General features: G+C 30.5%; 1 protein-coding gene across 1 annotated transcript; it reads right to left on the bottom strand.

Annotated features, from left to right (window-relative positions):
* Positions 1–1,820: 1,820 nt before the first annotated feature.
* RpL10 (ribosomal protein L10) lies at positions 1,821–16,024 on the bottom strand. The gene is made up of 6 exons (XM_016068728.4): positions 15,986–16,024; positions 15,854–15,880; positions 8,825–8,883; positions 7,301–7,547; positions 6,136–6,298; positions 1,821–2,025 (listed from the first exon to the last, which is right to left on the bottom strand). Exons 2-6 carry the CDS (start codon positions 15,874–15,876, stop codon positions 1,855–1,857), a joined length of 663 nt encoding a protein of 220 aa, XP_015924214.1. The 5' UTR covers positions 15,877–15,880; positions 15,986–16,024; the 3' UTR covers positions 1,821–1,854.
* Between the last annotated feature and the right edge of the window lie 1,658 nt (positions 16,025–17,682).

The raw sequence follows: 17,682 nt of genomic DNA, 5'->3' as shown, positions 1-17,682 counted from the left end.
AAAAATTTTTTCAATTTCTAATGAAATTTTTTTATTTATTTAATTGATAGACTTTATTAGTCCATTGATTTTTCTCAAGACTGATTTCAGTCCCCAGGACTGAAGAGTGGCACCCATGCGTGCACAGTTCTCGCAATCGCAGAAGGTTCAAAATTTGGAATATTTCGACGGATTATAAGTTTTTGACCAACGGTCTTGAGAAATGCGGAATACCGCGATATTCCCAGAAAAATCAAAATGCCCAGCTCTTAATATATTCCCCCACAAGGTTAATATGAAAAACCCAGAATTCTGGGATACCCACTGAATACAATCACCCCATAACCAATTAAATGGTAGACTAAGGCGAATGTGTTAAGCCACAACAGATTGCGTGGCCAGATTTTTTCAACAACAGAATCTTTGCATACCTGCCAATATTGCAGGAATACTAAGTTTTGATACATCATGCATAATCATGTAAATGAGTAATTCAAAATTTTGTGTGAAGTAAAAAATATGTATATAAAAAAGATTTTTGTAAATTATTAATTATAATTATTTTAATTAAGCATAATTGTGATAAAACAACTAGTTTCTGATAAATATTGCAGAAAAAGTGCATTTTTTGTAATTCAGAAAGTCAATCTAATCTAAAAAAAAATCCAGATAATTAAGCACTTTTTACAAACCATTAATAAAAAAAAATTACCTTAAAGGGCCTTTAAAAAAAAAGGCAAATCAAAAATAAGCACTTTTCACAATGCATAACAAATTTCTGAATCCACTTAGAAAGAGCCAAGGTGTGTTGCCAAATTTTTAGACAAAAATAAGCACCTTTAAAAATATCTATTAATCACTTTCATTGGTTCAGATTATTTTAAAAATTTTGATATAAGATGAGTATTGAAGCAAATCAAGAAAATTATATGACCCCTATTATCATATTAAAGGAAATGTACAACGTTATCCATTAATTTTTTAATTTCAGAAATTTTGCAGTGATGAAGCTCTTGATTCACTAGAAAATACATAATCCCCAAATAGTTCCAAGTCACCATCACTGGGGTAACTAAAATCGTATATAAGGTAAAAACTCCTTTTGCAGCAACAAAAAAAAACTCTGTATCAATAAAGAAAATTTTGTGACTTAAAAGCAGCAGGTAGAAAATATTGCAAATAGGTTAGGTAAAGAAAATAAAATGGTAAATAAAACACTAGAAATCACCTCTGGGGGTACTGAATTGGAGATTGATATCTCTGATTCAGGTCAAAATTACAATATGTGAATGGATGTATGAAACGGCCTGCCCTATTAACGGGTATGACAGAAGCCGAATTCTTGGCCATAGATGATAAATCACATTTGATTTGGCACAAAGATGATCACAATTCATTGGCAACCTGGCATCACTTCAACAACTACGAAATTTATACAAATATTTTTTCTCCATTGCTATTAGGGGGGGGGGGGGGTGGATTTCGCAACAACAGTACACAGTGATCAGCAAAAAATTTGGTGAAATTTTGCAGCACAATTTCAGACAGCGAAATTGTGAAAACTTTTTTGCGTCATTTGCAGTGAAAATCAACATGTTTAGGAAAGTCAATTTGGAAATTGAAAAAACAAAAATCATCCAATAAAGATCAGTGTTGGAACAATAAATGGCAACACAGCTTTATCTGTTAACTTCATATGCATACAATTAAGATCTAAACTTAATCATTGCATAGAACTTTTAAAATGCTAAATAACGCATGTACTACAAACCAATATTCCCAGACAGCGAAATCAAAATCAATTAGGATTAACAAACAAGGTAGGATAAAATAAGACAAAATGTAAGAACAAGATCTTTATTCATCTTCATACAATTAATCAAGTCCTCTCAATTCACGCTGCACATCAACCCACACACTGAAAGGCCCATGATTGTTAAAGTAATGGCAGTATGCGCCATCTGGTTTTAATCTGCCATCAGCTCTCATTTCTTCAAAAGCTGCTCTCTCCCATTTCGTGAATCCCCATTTCTTGGATACGTGGATCTGAAAGAAAAGTACAAGACAAATGTTACAACACTATTTCGTACAGTGGCAGCACTTTTTAACTAAATGCTAGCATTATTTTAAAAATTCAATGCTATTCAAGAGATTTGAAGAAAGTTAAATTTGAAGTTCATACCTATTGCATTAAAACAGTAAAATAAACTATGCTTTTTAGTAGATATATTAAATATTTCGGATAACTTTAGGGACTTTCTAAGTTGACAAAAAAAAAAATTAAAATAAGTTAGTTAAAATAACAATACTTCCAATTCATGATCGCCAATAAATAAACTTTTATACAAATATGAGCTAGAATGCTTGAGAATTTAACAAAAGATTGCAATCATATAAATCATATGATTAGCAATGTCATTTTTCTCATTGAGAATACAAATATAAAATTAAATTCTCACCCAGAAAATACTTAATTTACTTCACTCTGACAATTACGCAAGCAACAATGCATGGGCAATGCTTTTGAGGAAGCACTGAATGCTTGAAAAGTTATCAAAAGATAGTAATCACAAAATGTAATCATGTATAATTAGCAATGTTATTTTTCCTATTGAGAATACCAATATTGAGAATATTGAAATATACCATTGAATTCTCACCCGGAAAATATTTATTTACTTCACTCTGACAATTACGCAAGCAACAATGCATGGGCAATGCTTTTGAGGAAGCACTGAATGCTTGAGAAGTTACCAAAAGATTGTTATCACAAATTGTAGTCATGTATAATTAGCAATGTTATTTTTCCTATTGAGAATACAAATATACCATTGAATTCTCACCCAGAAAATATTTATTTACTTCACTCTGACAATTACACAAGCAACAATGCATGGGCAATGCTTTTGAGGAAGAACATGACAAACAATACAAGTGACCAAAAAGAAAAAAAAGATAAGTCACACACCCGAACAGAACTTTATAAACCTACTAGGAAGCTTCGCTCGCTGGCACTCGCCAACCCCCGGAACTGCTTTCGCAGTTCATTTCGGATTGCTTCGCAATCCGATACTTGCCTTACTCGCTCATTGGATACGTTCTTAACGTCTAGCTTTTGTATACTTTTTTTAACACTGAAATTCCGAAAACTTTTCACTGTAGAAAATTCTAAACCTGTGCATTTCAATATTAATTTGAAATTGCTTCGCAATTTCACATATTTTTCTTAATCACACTATTCTAAATTTCAGTTGAGAAAAGTGACTGTTGTAAGTTTTGTTTTAAAGTCTTTCCCACCAGAGGGCTAAAACCATGTGTTGTAAAACAATATGAAATACTGAACGCCGGATATAAAGCATTGGCTTCGATGAGGATAACTTGTGAGAAATTTTTTGATAATTCGATGAGAATTCACCCGAGTAGACATACGATTCTCACTACGTGCTCTTGCGCGCCGAAACCCATCGATTAAAACGTATTAGCGTTTAATATAATATAGATTAGCCATATGATGCTCACTACGTGCTCTTGCGCACCGAAGCCCATCAATTAAAAATGAAAACTGTTGCCAATGTGTGAAAAGAATTATCAGCGGTTTTATTGATACATACGTATTAGCGTTTTATATAATATAGATGGACATTCAACTGATACACCCCATAACAAAGTAATTAAATACTTGATTTTAATTTTGCTATAAACAGAATTAGAGCTGTCAAAAGTAAATGTTGCCTTTATTCAATCATTTTGATACTTCTATGCCAATTGGAATTTTTAATATATTGTTTTTAAATAAAATGGTAAAGAAATTAAATTATTTAAAAACCATATAAGATATGTTGCTGCATGTGCTTAAAATATTAGATACATGTAGGATCTCTAAAATTCTTCGCAAATAATTGCATAAAATGAAGTTGACATTTATGTTGTATCATTTTCTAATTGAGAAGACAACTATACCATTGAATTCTCACCCACTAAGAAAATATTTAGTTTACTTCACTCTGACAATTACGCAAGCAACAATGCATGGGCAATGCTTTTGAGGAAGGAAAGATATAATTATTCATATAATCTATATGCAGATATTTTTACTGTTCTGCAGAGCAGAAAAATCCTCTAATGTTATAAGTGGAGTAATGTGCAATAAGAATACAAGCAGAAATGAGACAAGCTTTTAAAAAAAAAATTTATAAAATACACATAATACAAATTATAAGTCCACCAAATATTGCTGTGCAGTGTTGACCTCTAAAAGTTTTAAACAATGAACCCTATTATCTATAATACTTAAAAATGGATTTCCATAATATGATCTGAGGGAGGATCACGAAGTCTTGGCAGTTTTGGGGCAGTAGTCCACGAGCATGGGTTCCACTTAAGAAAAAAATCAAGGCTGAACGGATTTTTCGACCAATTAACAGTCTTCAAAGTCATGTATATTGCTTCACAACAGTTGTGGTCTCTAGACATTTTGATTACGGTAATTTAAAAAATAATCTTAACTTTGCTTAGCACCTCAAAACATTGAAAATCAATACAGTAGAGAACCAATTATCCGGGATGCTCGGGACCATCGCTATCCCGGATATCTGAATTTCCCGGTTTTCTGGATCAACCAAAAAGTGTCGTTAATCGATGTTTTATCGAACCCGAAGTACAAGGAAAAAGTGTAATGCATAAAGTAAGAGAAAAAAGAAAGGTACTCCTAACTTTAAAAAGAAAAAAAAAATGGTAGAAATATAACATTTAAAAGAATAAAAAAAAATTGCAAGTTTAGACAAGAAAATCAAGTTTAAAAAATACAAAATTCTCCTATTTATTTTTTAAAAATAATTACAATTTCTAAATTAAATAATATAAACAAAACCAATGATTAAATAACGCAATATATATTATACCTAATTATACGGGAGGAAACGATAAAATAAAAGGAAAACTTATTAATCTAAATAAAAACACTTGAAAATTATCGAACCAAAACGATAGTTAAAAAAGGCACTAGCATAAATATTAAAACCCGGAGCAAGGCAAGATCAACGGAATTAAAAAAAAAAAACCTAATGATAAAATTTATGAATAAAAAGAATTAATTTATTGAGTGCGAAGTTTATCGCGAAAAGAAAAAAAATCAAACGTAGTGGAATCAGAAAAACAAAACTGCAATCTGCTTCATAAAATAATCCTATGTTTAAATTAATAAACAATTTTCCTTTTATTTTATTTTTTTGTTGATAAAAACAAGATTTTTTTATTACAGCAGATGTGATTCCACAACAAGAAAAACTTGCAATTGATACCGAATTCCAAAGAATGAGAATTTATTCAAAAGAAAAAGATTTTATTTTTATTATTCGATGTCAAATAAATATATTTTTCTCTTTACTTTTTCTGCTCACTGATATGCATGCAATGCATTTTCCCCACCCCCCTCGTAAATCAAGCAGAAAACGAAATCAGCATGCCACACCCTTGAGTTTGATTGGCGGCCTAAAGGAAAAAAAAACATTCCTCCCTTCCCTGCCTTCAAGGTCACGGAGGAAATGACGTTTCTCTGAGTAAACGGGGGGGGGGGAATTTTTCCCCTTCCTTACATTTTCCTCTTCAACTTCAAGGATGAGTCCAATTTCCGCTTTTTTCGTTCTAGTTCAAAATGGCGGGAAAATCGAGCAAAATTTTTCCCGGTTTTCTGGTTTCCTGGATACCGGATAAATGGTTCTCTACTGTACAAGCTCCAGCATATTTAGATCTAACAATATAAATTTTATTTACACAAGTTCAGTCAATCCCACTCTCTGATTGTAGTGAGAGATCACTAATTGATCATAAAGTTAAAATACATATTAATTGGAGGAAGAAATTCTATCAACTAGAATCTTTTTTAAGACTGACTTCAGTCTTTCAAACTGTCCTTATGAATATAAAACAAAGGTCATAGAAAGGGACTAACTGGAAGGGCGTAACTCATAGCCACCCCATGGCAAGCATCTATGCAATCATTTAAAAAAAAAATTGTCAAGTTCTTGGGGCCTTGGTGGTACAGATAAAAAAAAAAGAATTTTATCCCTTAAAAATCTAATGAGATATTAGAAATCAATTCAATACAAAAAGCTTTTAAATTGTTAACACAGAAAGAATAAAAACATAATATAATACCTTTTGACGTCCAGGATACTTGAACTTAGCTCTCCTCAAAGCTTCAATTACATGTTCTTTATGCTGATCTTTAGCTCTAACAGACATCATCACCTGGCCAATGTTAACTCGAGCTACAGTACCTTGTGGCTTGCCAAAAGCACCCCTCATACCAGTCTGGAGCCTGTGGGATAGTAACAGAAAATATAAAATTATTTAACCCTTTCAACAGCTGTGGTTTTAACTATTATAACTAAAAGTAAACAAAATGAAAAAAATTTAAATAAATTGTTATACCAAAGTCAAACTAAAATAAGATTTCTGGTGTTCTATTTTTCTTCCTTTCAGAGTGAAGAAAAAAGAAATTTACACATTACTACAATTAACAAAATGCTTTATACAAAAAATAAAAAAGTTTATATATTTGTATAAATATTTCAGGGTTTAAAAATACAGAAACACCAGACCTTGAAACCTTAAATTCAAAATGCCATAATATTTGTGACCCTGGCAAAATGAAATCAAATTTTAAATTAAAAAAATATTTGCTCTCTTTCTATAGTTTCTTCTAAACTAGCTTTTTTCTACATCTGAAAATCACAAATTAATCTATTTTTTGAAACAAATTGACAAACCTAGCATTTTATAGAAATTTTTCGTAACTTCTTCTTGAGTCCTTACAGGGATTTATTTAGAGCAAGAAATTAGATTTTAGTAATGAAGTAACCCTGAAGAATGGTTTATACCTCCAGCTTTAATGGGGGTGACAGAATAAATGGCATTTCTCTTCCTGTTACTGACTTTACACCATTTAGCATAAATTTAATCAAAACGTTAAAAAGAAACCAGTCTTGAAACTTCATCTCATTGTTAAGTTTAAAAGCACTAAAAATCTTACAAATTACTGATTTGGAGTTAAGTCTAGTCGGTTTATATACAATCTTTGATGGGTCTGAGAATTCACACCGATCATTAAAAAAACCTTCGAAAATAGTTTCATGGAGAAAGTTTAGCTAAGCAGAAAGTTCGCAGGCCTAAACACAAGCAAACTACATCGCCAAATTGGCTATTCTTTAAAACAATCTTTTAGTTTAGACTTGTTCCAAATTAAGACTGTCAAGCTTAATATTAGAGCCTTGTTCTAAACTAGTGAACTAGAATAATTATCAGATCTAAGCTAGTTTACCTATCAGCTCCAGCACACGATAACATTTTGTTTATTCTGATGACATGGAATGGATGTAGCCGCATCCTCAAATGGAAAGAATCCTTGCCGCACATTTTTACTAAATATTTGTTGGCGCAGATTCTTCCAGCTTCTAGAGCCTCAGATGAAATTTGCTCAAACTCATTGGAGACCAGATGAATGCACAATGGGAGTTCATCTACTTTTGCCTTCTTCCTTCCAAGATCAAAAATTCTGATTTTAGGATCTGCAAATAAAAAATTTTTAGCATCTTTTTTTTTAAAAAAAAAATACATCTTCAACATAGAACATGGTAAAAATGTTTTAAAACACAAAGCTTTTAAACAGCAAATCAAACTGCCTATTAAATAAAAACTTTAATAACATTACATTTTACAGAGTTCATACAAAACGTTTTTTTTTTTAATTAAAAAGCAGTTACTAAAAAGAACTTGCAAAAATGTATATTTTGCAAAGGATATTTTTTTCTAGCCCTTTTGAAATAAAATTTGACTCTGTCAAATCTTAAAGAAAAATAAAGTTATCACTTTCACACATAAATACATTTTCCAGTTTCAAATATTTTAATAAATCTTGTTAAAGTACAGATGTTAAAGATTAATATAAAAATCTACCAATCTTATATTTTTAAATCTTATATTTTTAACACATAAGAAAAAAGGCATTTCAGATCAAAAAAAATTACAGTTACTCATTAATTATGCTTGCTTGTGACATTTAAAATTATTTGCTATTTTCTTCTTCTAACTCTTGCAATCCAATTTTTTTCCTCTTTTAGCTTTGACAGCAAATTCATCGGCGGACTTAATGAGTTCATCTATGCAACACAATAATCTAGGGAGTTTCTAAGGACTAGCTCGAAAATTCCTTGGAGAAATTTTTATTTCCAAGGAGTTTTTTCTATTTCCAAGGAACCCTGATTTTAACAATCACAATAATCAATTATCATATATAAAGAAAAAGTTTCTTAATGAATTTTTCAATTGCTTCCTAAACTTAAAATATTTTAAATACCTTTCTAAAAAAAAATCTTATATTATAAAAGCAGAAAGCCTTCCAGTTATTTACCAAAACATTTTTTTAGCTAACTTCTTTTGAGAAAAAAAATGTGTGCATAGTAATTGTCTTTGAATATGCCTTTTGAATAGTTTTGTCTTTGAATAGTTTTTTGAAATACACACATAAAATAGTAAGAGGGTAATTTTAAAATCATTGATCAAGTTCAGTTATTACATGATAACACATTCTGATAAATGTTTACTTTCATAAATTCATAATTAAATCTAGGTTATATATCAAATTCACTTATTTTAAAAGAAAAAACATTCCAGGAATCACTTTGCTGCAACTACAAACCAGCTACTTTAATAATTACTAGAGCTGTCACACTTTAATACAAAAAATGAATATCTTACTTATAGACAATAAGAGACTAAATAAATTTAAATCCGCCTTAAAATGTTAATACTTTATTGCACAAGAAATCAAAGAAATAAGACTTACCGGGTACACCTCTACAAAATCTAGATTTAGGATATGGCTTGTTTTTACAGTAACGATAGCTGAAAGAATAAAATTCACTAATTTAGTCAGGGATGATTAACAGCAAACAATACATAAACAAAATCATTACATTGCATTGGCATGAAAACACAATTTTAAAAAGTTTTAAAAAAAAACCATTGTAATTTGAATTCAGAAATAAAATTTTTAGAAGAGAAATAAATTTTTTTTTTGCCCTTCAAGTAATATGATTTTTAAAAACAGTCTAATCATACTATTAAAACTTATGAACAAAGTCAATTTTCATTATTCTTTAATTCTACACTAACTTCTTAATAAATAATTGCTTTTTGTAAGCTACAAATTATAATTAAATTAACTACAAAAACAATGAAGAATCACCATTACTTTTTTAATAACTAATAAATGAAAAAGCTAAGCTTTAAATCACGATATCGGATTTTAAAAACAAGGAGAATACCAATCTTATTGCATGATTTTTAAATTAGGTAAATACAGAAATCAAGGCGCAATTCTAACATTCAAAATATCATAAATCTGTCAATAAGACTTGGTGAAAGTTTCAAAATGTAATCTTTAGATAGTGGAAATAAGTCAAAACTTATTTCCACTATAATTAGCGATGCCCAAGAACTAATGGCATTAAGAAACGCTAAACTTTACAATAGTTGTATGTTTGCTCTCAATTTTTAGACCCGGAATGATACCACGGTACACACAGAATACAATCATTTTTGCATCATAACCAAGAGCTTAAACTATCCATAAGAGGTATAAAATTAAATTGATATGTTGATAAAATTTTATGAGCGGTCAATACAATAATGAACCCCTATTTAATGCAGCAAACATTTATGATCGGCAATAAGTTTTTGCAGAACTGAATACAGTCGAACCCCGCTATAGTGAACCTGGGATATAGTGAACACTCGGATGTAGTGAACTTTTTTAGCGGTCCCGTCCGTATTCCTATTTAAATAATGTTATTTTTAACGCTTATAGTGAACAGCTTAGAACTTGGAAACTCGGTTATAGTGGACTCAAATTTCATTTCTTTAAATATCTTTTTCAGTCCTCCATCTTTAAACTTGTAGGTGTTGGGACTGAAAATGAATGTATTCCTATAAAATGTGTCATATTACTCTCCTTTATGCTTATCACTTTTAACTATACTGTAATAAATGTCAAACAGATCATTTATCTTATACTCCCCCCTCCCTGACAAGCCTCGCTTTCTCTCTTTTCCCCAAGCTTGCTCTACAACTAGTTAACTTGGTCACCTGCTGAATTTTTGGAATTTTCTTATCTGTTCAAACCCTATTCTTTACAAATCACCCCTTGACAATCAAGAAGGGGAACAATTTAACTCATTCTACAGCTGCTCTCTTCATATTCTTACATTATCTAGTTGAGACAAGATTTTTATTTCAAAAGCAGTGAAAATGGCAAATCCTCTAAAGAGAAAAGCGTTTTCGATAGACGACAAAGTTAAAATTGTAAAGCGTATTGATGATGGAACCAATCAATCGACACTGTGTAAGGAATTTTCCTTGTCAAAATCTACAGTTTCAAACATTTAGAAAAATCGAAGTGCAATTTTGCGGCATACGGCAAAAACATGGTTTCATCGAAAAAACTGCGTGGAGCTGAAAGAGAAAACGTAGAAGATGCTTTGTTAAGATGGTTCGAAATCTTGTTCAAAATGTAAAAATCTTGCATTCTTTGCACATTGTAGATAAGAAAATTGATGAACTCAATTTAAAATCAAATTGTGTTCAATCAAAAATCACAAATTTTTTTCATAAAAAGTGAAAATAAAACTAATATTTAGCGACGTAATTACTTTTTCCATCAAATTTTGCTTTATTATCTGTTAATTAGTTAATAATTTTTTAAATAACTTATGCAAAATTGCAAAGCCAATTTTCAATCATTCAACTGTCTTATGCAAAAAATATTCTTCAAAAAATTTGGATATAGTGAACCATCGGTTATAGTGGACACATTACTGAGTCCGCAGACGGTTCACTATAGCGGGGTTCGACTGTATATGAATTGTTTATCACTAGACCACATGAATCAATGCATAAAATATCAGACAAGATAGTAGACATAGTGCTATATTTTTTAGTTTTTTAGTCAGAGAGCATCAAAATGCTGTAGAAACAACAAATGAAGCTGCTTTATCACCCAATAACCACACCTACAGACTTAGTAATTTTTTTTAAAGAAAATGTAAACATTAATGATTATTAGTATAATTATTATTAGCTTGTTGATATAGTGCGTGCATATTTGCTTATAGATAAAGCAAACAACATAGTGCTATATCATTTTATCTCAGCAGTTAGAGAACGCCAAAATGTTGTAGCAACAACAGATGGAGCTGATCTGCTACCTAATGAGAACCACATCAAATGATATTGTTCTTGCAACAGATTGCACACTAATGATCTAATTAATAATTTAATATCAATTTGTAGATATAGTGTGTGCCCTTTCACCCATGCATAAAACAAACAGCATAGGGCAGGGTTTCTTAACCTGTGGTTCATGAACCCCTAAGGGGTCCATGAGTTATATTTTGGGGGTCCGCTGACTACTCCTAATTTTTAAAACGTTTGGAAGCCTACCCATTGCTTGTAAAGCGAGCTATGGCAGCTATAATTCCGTTTGCTACAGTGTATCTTTGCAAAGAGGGATTTTCCACACTTGTGACAATAAAAACATAACATCCAAAGCGATTGAATGTTGAACATGATATGCACGTTGCTTTGTCGAAAACCATCCCCCAATTCAATTTATTAATTAAGGAAACCTTCACATTAAAAATTTTAATTTTTAAAAATTTTGTATACTATTAAAATAATAAAATTAAATGCTTTCTAATAATTGATGTTTTTTACAATTATTTTTTTCACAGGGGGGTGGTCCGTGACTTCTTAAAAAATTTTAAAAGGGGTCTATTATATCAAAAAGGTTAAGAAACACTGGCATGGGGCTATATCATTAAATTTCACTACTTATGAAAATACCAAATTGTTGTGAATGCCAAGAGATAGAGCTGATCTTAGTAGTCTAGTGCAGGCCAAGGCTTTCTCAATTAGCTGCCTTCAGGCTTTGAGCTAGATTTTTCCACATGTTTATTCCCAACAATTTTAAGTCCTTCTCAACACCGTCCAATCATAATGTATCTGATCTCCCATTTCTAATTCCTTCAATTTTAGAAAAAGTAAGTTTTTTTTAACTAGGTCCAAATCTTCACACCCAAATTACGTGCCCCAGTCATCTGATCCTGTAGGCCTTAGTAACCCTCAAAATATTAGGTCATGTATATTGTATATCTCATGATTATATAAACCTCTCCAAACATTACTTTCCTTAACTGCTCCAAAAATTGACCAAAGGATCTTTCTTTCAAAAATGAGTAGTCTATTTTCCTCTGTTCTCCCACACAAATAACCACACCCATAGCTATTTTTTTTAAACAAAATGTAGCGATTATTAATCAGGGGTCTGTCTAGGTTTTTCTGAAAGGTACCCATTTTGTGAAAATTTAGACATAATTTGCGAAAAATAAAAAATATATTAAAAAATCAACACAAAAATATGGATTTATCGCTTCTTAAGGGATACAAAAATAACATTTTAAGAAAAAGTATTTTGTGTAACTACAGCTTTTCAAATTCAGCCTGAACAGACCCCTGATAATGATTGAGAAGTTTTCATATTGTGATCTGTAGCACCAACTACAATAACCAAGGAGCCAAATATATCTTAAATTTGCAATTTTTTAAAAAAAAACTACAGATGTCTGCCCAGGCTTGACTAAGTATTACACCTTATGAATCCCTTTCCATGCCTTTTTTTTTAAAGTTTCTCATGGGTCGCTGCCCAGAAATTGCCAAGGCATGGCAATTACTCTGCCACAGATCACCATGCAGAAATCTTTCCAATCATTAGTTTGCTGATGTTGATATAGTGTGTGTATATTTGCCTATAGATAAAGCAAACAACATAGCGCTATATCATTTAATTTCAGCAGTTAGAGAACGCCAAAATGTTGTAGAGACAACAGATGGAGCTGACCTGCTCAACAGATTGCAAACACTAATTGTGCTACCCATTTGACTATTATTTTATCTAAGCAGACAAAACTCCAAAATGCTTTAGCATCAAGATGGAACTGATCTGCTACCTAATGATAACCACATCTACTGACATTGCTTTTTTAACATATTGAACATCAATGATCTAATTAATGATTTAGTATGAGTTTGTAGATATAGTGCGTGCTTACTTGTCTATGGATAAAACAAACAGCATAGTGCTACATCATTAAATTTCAGCAGTTAGAGAACGCCAAAATGTTGTAGGTACAACAAATGGAGCTGATCTGCTACTAGCTATAACTTTACTTTCTCTAGGGATCTGTCCTAACACTTTGTGAAAGGACTTGTTTACGTAAAATTGAGAAAAAACTTCATAATTTGTGAATATAAAATAAACATTAAGTAACATTCTTTCAAAAGTGTTTGTGAAAGTAGGGTCCTGCTACTGCAAAAAAAACTTTCCAAGAAGTTTTGAAATCGTAAATGAATATAACATTCTGCTCAACAAGTGCTGCTATTAAATTGAAGATGCAACACACAAATATTTGGTATTTAGCCTATACTGCACAACACAGAATATTAATTTTGGACAGATAATGGAAATAAAACAACTCACAATTTAAATAATTTCAATTGGCATATTTTAACACAAATTAATAATGTATCATTTTTGACGCAAGTAAACTTAAAAGAATTCTAAAATTTAATATTTTATTTAAAAAATTTCCAGAAACTAATTTACATAATTTTCTATTTTATGAATAAATACATATTGATCAATTATTTATTTACAAAAAAAGTATGATTCAATATTAATAAGAATGCGCCCACAATGTTTGTAAAAGTAGAAATATTTTCTTAAAAACTTAGTTTGTTACGAACAGTCTTTCTTTTTTCACCTGGGTAGGGTTTATTGATTACAAAACAATAATGAAAATTAACAAATTTGTGAAGGGTCCGAATAAAAGAAAAATTATTTTGTGAAGGGTCCATTTTTATGAAAAAGATGTTGTGAAAGGTTCGTTAACGGACCCAAATTTCTTCCTAACAGATCCCTGATCTCTTAACAGATAGTAAACACTAAGATATAGTGGTGCAAGCTTACTTGCCAATAGATAAAACAAACAGCTTAGTGCTACATTATTAAATTTCAGCAGTTAGAGAACCTTAAAATGGTCTGATCTACCTATATTTATAGGTAGAACAGATGGATCCCATAGGCTTACAGATTTTATTAGTTTGTAGATATAGTGTGTGTATATCTGCCTATAGATAAAGCAAACAACATAGCGCTATATCATTTATTCTCAGCAGTTAGAGAACGCCAAAATGTTGTAGGGACAACAGATGGAGCTGATCTGCTATTAAATATCACTTATCTCATTTTCTGTCATTTGACTCATTTAACTATTTCATTTTCTATCATTTGACTATCTCTCAAGAAACATTAGTTAAAATAACTTCATGTTCTTTTGCAGGTAGAGTGCAAACTGTTATGCTATTAGTTTGTAGATAGTGTTGCTTACTAGACTATTAAATAAAACAGAAAAATGCTAACAAGAATCTAAACAGAAAGCGAACCTTAATTAGCTATAGGAACAATAGATGAAACTGATTTGCTACCTAACCACGACTACTGACACTGTTTAAACAACAGATTGAACATCAATGATCTAATTAATATTTTATTATGAATCTGTAGATATAGTGCGTGCTTATTTGCCTATGGATAAAACAAACAGCATAGTGCTACATCGTTAAATTTCAGCAGTTAGAGAACGCCGAAATGTTGTAGGGACAACAGATGGAGCTGATCTGCTATTATTAGCTATCACTTGACTGTCTCAACAGATAAACACTAATTAAAATAACTTAATATTATTCTTTAGCAAATCAGAGATAAAACAGGAGAGTTGTTAATTTAACCATACTTAGTTCCTAATTTAACCATATAAAAACGAACAGCACATCAGTCATCATTTACATACAATGATAAAATTATTATATCATTGCCATCACAATAATTACAAGAAACAAATCTCCGAAAAGTAAACCAACATGATCAGACAGAAAATTACACAACTACATGAAATAAAAAAATCCTATGTTCCCATCCAAATTAACATTCAGAAACATACTTTCTAAATTATGAAAACTTTAAACAGAAAAATTTTACTGCATAATAAACCTTAGTGTAGCATATTATAGAATTTAGTAGACACCAAAAAGCTGTTTCTATAAAAAAAATTACATAAACCAGATCAATACTGATACCAAACATTTATGCTAATTTTAAAAAAATTAATGCAAGCGATAACAAACTATTAATTAAATGTAAACAGAGAACTTCAGTAACTTTTAACAAATGTTCTAACATAATCACATATCGTTTATGCGTACTAGAATTTTTTCAAAACACGTGTAAAAGTTGGAGTTTACGACACTATGAAAGAAAAAACACTCAGGTCATACTAAAAATTATATCCTGTTAATAGTGAAAATTCCTAAAGATAATTTCATTAAGATCAATGGAGGCAAACCACGTTTAGGGATTAGGCTTAACAAATGATTTGATTATTAAAAATTCATTTGATTATTAAAAAATTATTGAAAACCAAATCGTTTCGAGATGAATTTCAAAAAAGATATCAATATATTTAGCATATTAAATGGTAGATGTTATATTTTAATAACGCAATTTCAAGCAATAATGCACCACAAATGATCGAAGTCAAAATCTGATAAAATTTCTTTAATCTAAACCAAAAACTCATGATTTGATCAGAAAAATAAGAGAGATCTCTAAACATTATTATATAGGTTAATAATTTGATGTTATGTATAAAATTAAGTTAACATATTTTCTAAGAAAAGAAAAAATAAAAATTTAATTTACCATCTTGCAGGGCGGCGACCCATCGTTCTGAAATATTAAAAAATAAAATGTCAGATAATGATCCTTAAAATGAACATATATTAATAAGTTTTTTAAAAAATAACATTTTTAAAGTAATTAATGTATACTTACATTTAGATGGGAGACAGCCACGTGCAACAACCACGAATGAGACCAGAAAAATGAGCAACTGGCTGCGTTGCTGCGATGGTGATGCCAGTACACAAATTTATTTGACAAACTTTTATTTGACAAATATTTATAAGCAGTAGCCGAGAGTATGGCCGTTCTCACTGTCTAATGCAAATTTGCATCTGTAAATTCAAAAATATGAATGAAATCTTGATTGGTGAAATAAATTTCTTGCCAATAAGCACCGTTTGTTATTTTTTTTAATTCATTTCTTTTGAATTCATTCTCTTGAATTCATTTTTTTTTGTTTTGTTGAAAGTTAGATTGAAAGAACGCGTTAATATTGTAAGCTACTCGTTGTTATAAGCACTACAAGTATAATAATATTGGATGGCGCGTTTTTTCCAGCTTAGGCGTAAAAATCAGTCGGAAGTAGTAACCCAGAAGACTTACGACAAATTTTAACCACTAGCATCCCAATACCCCCACGTATCAATAAGAAAAACCTAAACACGAGACCGAGCCACAAAATTCTAGATGAATTATTTGGGTCACAAAGGGGCCCAATTTTAATGTCAATATAGCTTATGTTCTAAATATATATGAATGTCTTTTATCTTCTTGTAATGTTAATCTATAATTTAGAAACTTGGTCACGTATATTTTTATTGCTGATTGAACTATCGCACCAAGCCGCAAAAGTATAGACCAATTAAGGCCCGCAACAGTTGGCAAAATTAGGTCCCATTGTGAAACCTATGCAAACACCCGGAAATGACCTAGTAGCTAGTAGTTCTCTCTATATAAACCTTAAACTTTCAAACTTGACAAAATTTATTATAACAGTGTAACTGAATACGAGGTCAAGGCTCATAATTATAGATGAATTAGTTAGGACAGTAGTTAGCCTAATTGTAATGTCAATATAGCTTTTGTTCTAAATATACGTAATGGTTTATATCTAATCTTAATATTAACTTACAATTTCGAAACTTGGTTAGATACATCGTTATATATATATATATATATATATATATATATATATATATATATATATATATATATATATATATATATATATATATATATATATATATATATATATATATATATATATATATATATATATATATATATATATATATATATATATATATATATATATATATATATATATATATATATATATATATATATATATGTAACATAAAAAGCTTCAATTAATCTTTTTATGTTAGTTTCTTTGCTATAAAACAACTCCTACTTTATTACTAATTAATTATTCTAAACGAAATACTTTCTCACACTTTTAAAAGCCACATCCTGTTCTTAAATCTATTTTTGGCTCAAGTATGCATTTAATTAAGAGCAGGACACTTTTTCCCTTTGCTCTGTGTGGGAAACATTCGATCTATCTCATAAACCAATAGCAACTACTAAGATTTCCCTCTTTCCCTAAATCAAGACATTTTACGGATTTTACTTTGCAAGATTTTCCCTAACATATAACCAAGGAGCGCAACTTTTCGTGTGCACTTTCACTCACTCTCATGACTGCTCTTGTCTAATAATTAATAAATAAATTTTGTACCCTCCTTCCCGACCTATGACCTGTTTTAATCCTTCCACTCGGCAACGACGTTATAAGTCGCCAGGATTGAACGGTCGGGAAGGGGTACAGTTCGTACGGTACATTA

Source organism: Parasteatoda tepidariorum, chromosome 4, assembly GCF_982258835.1.
Source record: "Parasteatoda tepidariorum strain Cologne lab strain chromosome 4, Ptep-v5.0, whole genome shotgun sequence".
Taxonomy (NCBI): Eukaryota; Metazoa; Arthropoda; class Arachnida; order Araneae; family Theridiidae; genus Parasteatoda; species Parasteatoda tepidariorum.
Note: the sequence above shows the minus strand (reverse complement) of the source record. Positions and strands in the feature narration are given on the sequence as shown.

What these genes read in the sequence shown, in the direction of transcription:
- RpL10 (XM_016068728.4), bottom strand. Translation starts at nt 15,876, where the DNA reads ATGGGTCGCCGCCCTGCAAGATG. An exon ending in GGTCGCCGCCCTGCAAGATG is followed by an intron (nt 8,884 to 15,853) that starts GTAAATTAAATT and finishes TTATTCTTTCAG; the next exon opens with CTATCGTTACTGTAAAAACA. An exon ending in TCGTGTGCTGGAGCTGATAG is followed by an intron (nt 6,299 to 7,300) that starts GTAAACTAGCTT and finishes ACTATCCCACAG; the next exon opens with GCTCCAGACTGGTATGAGGG.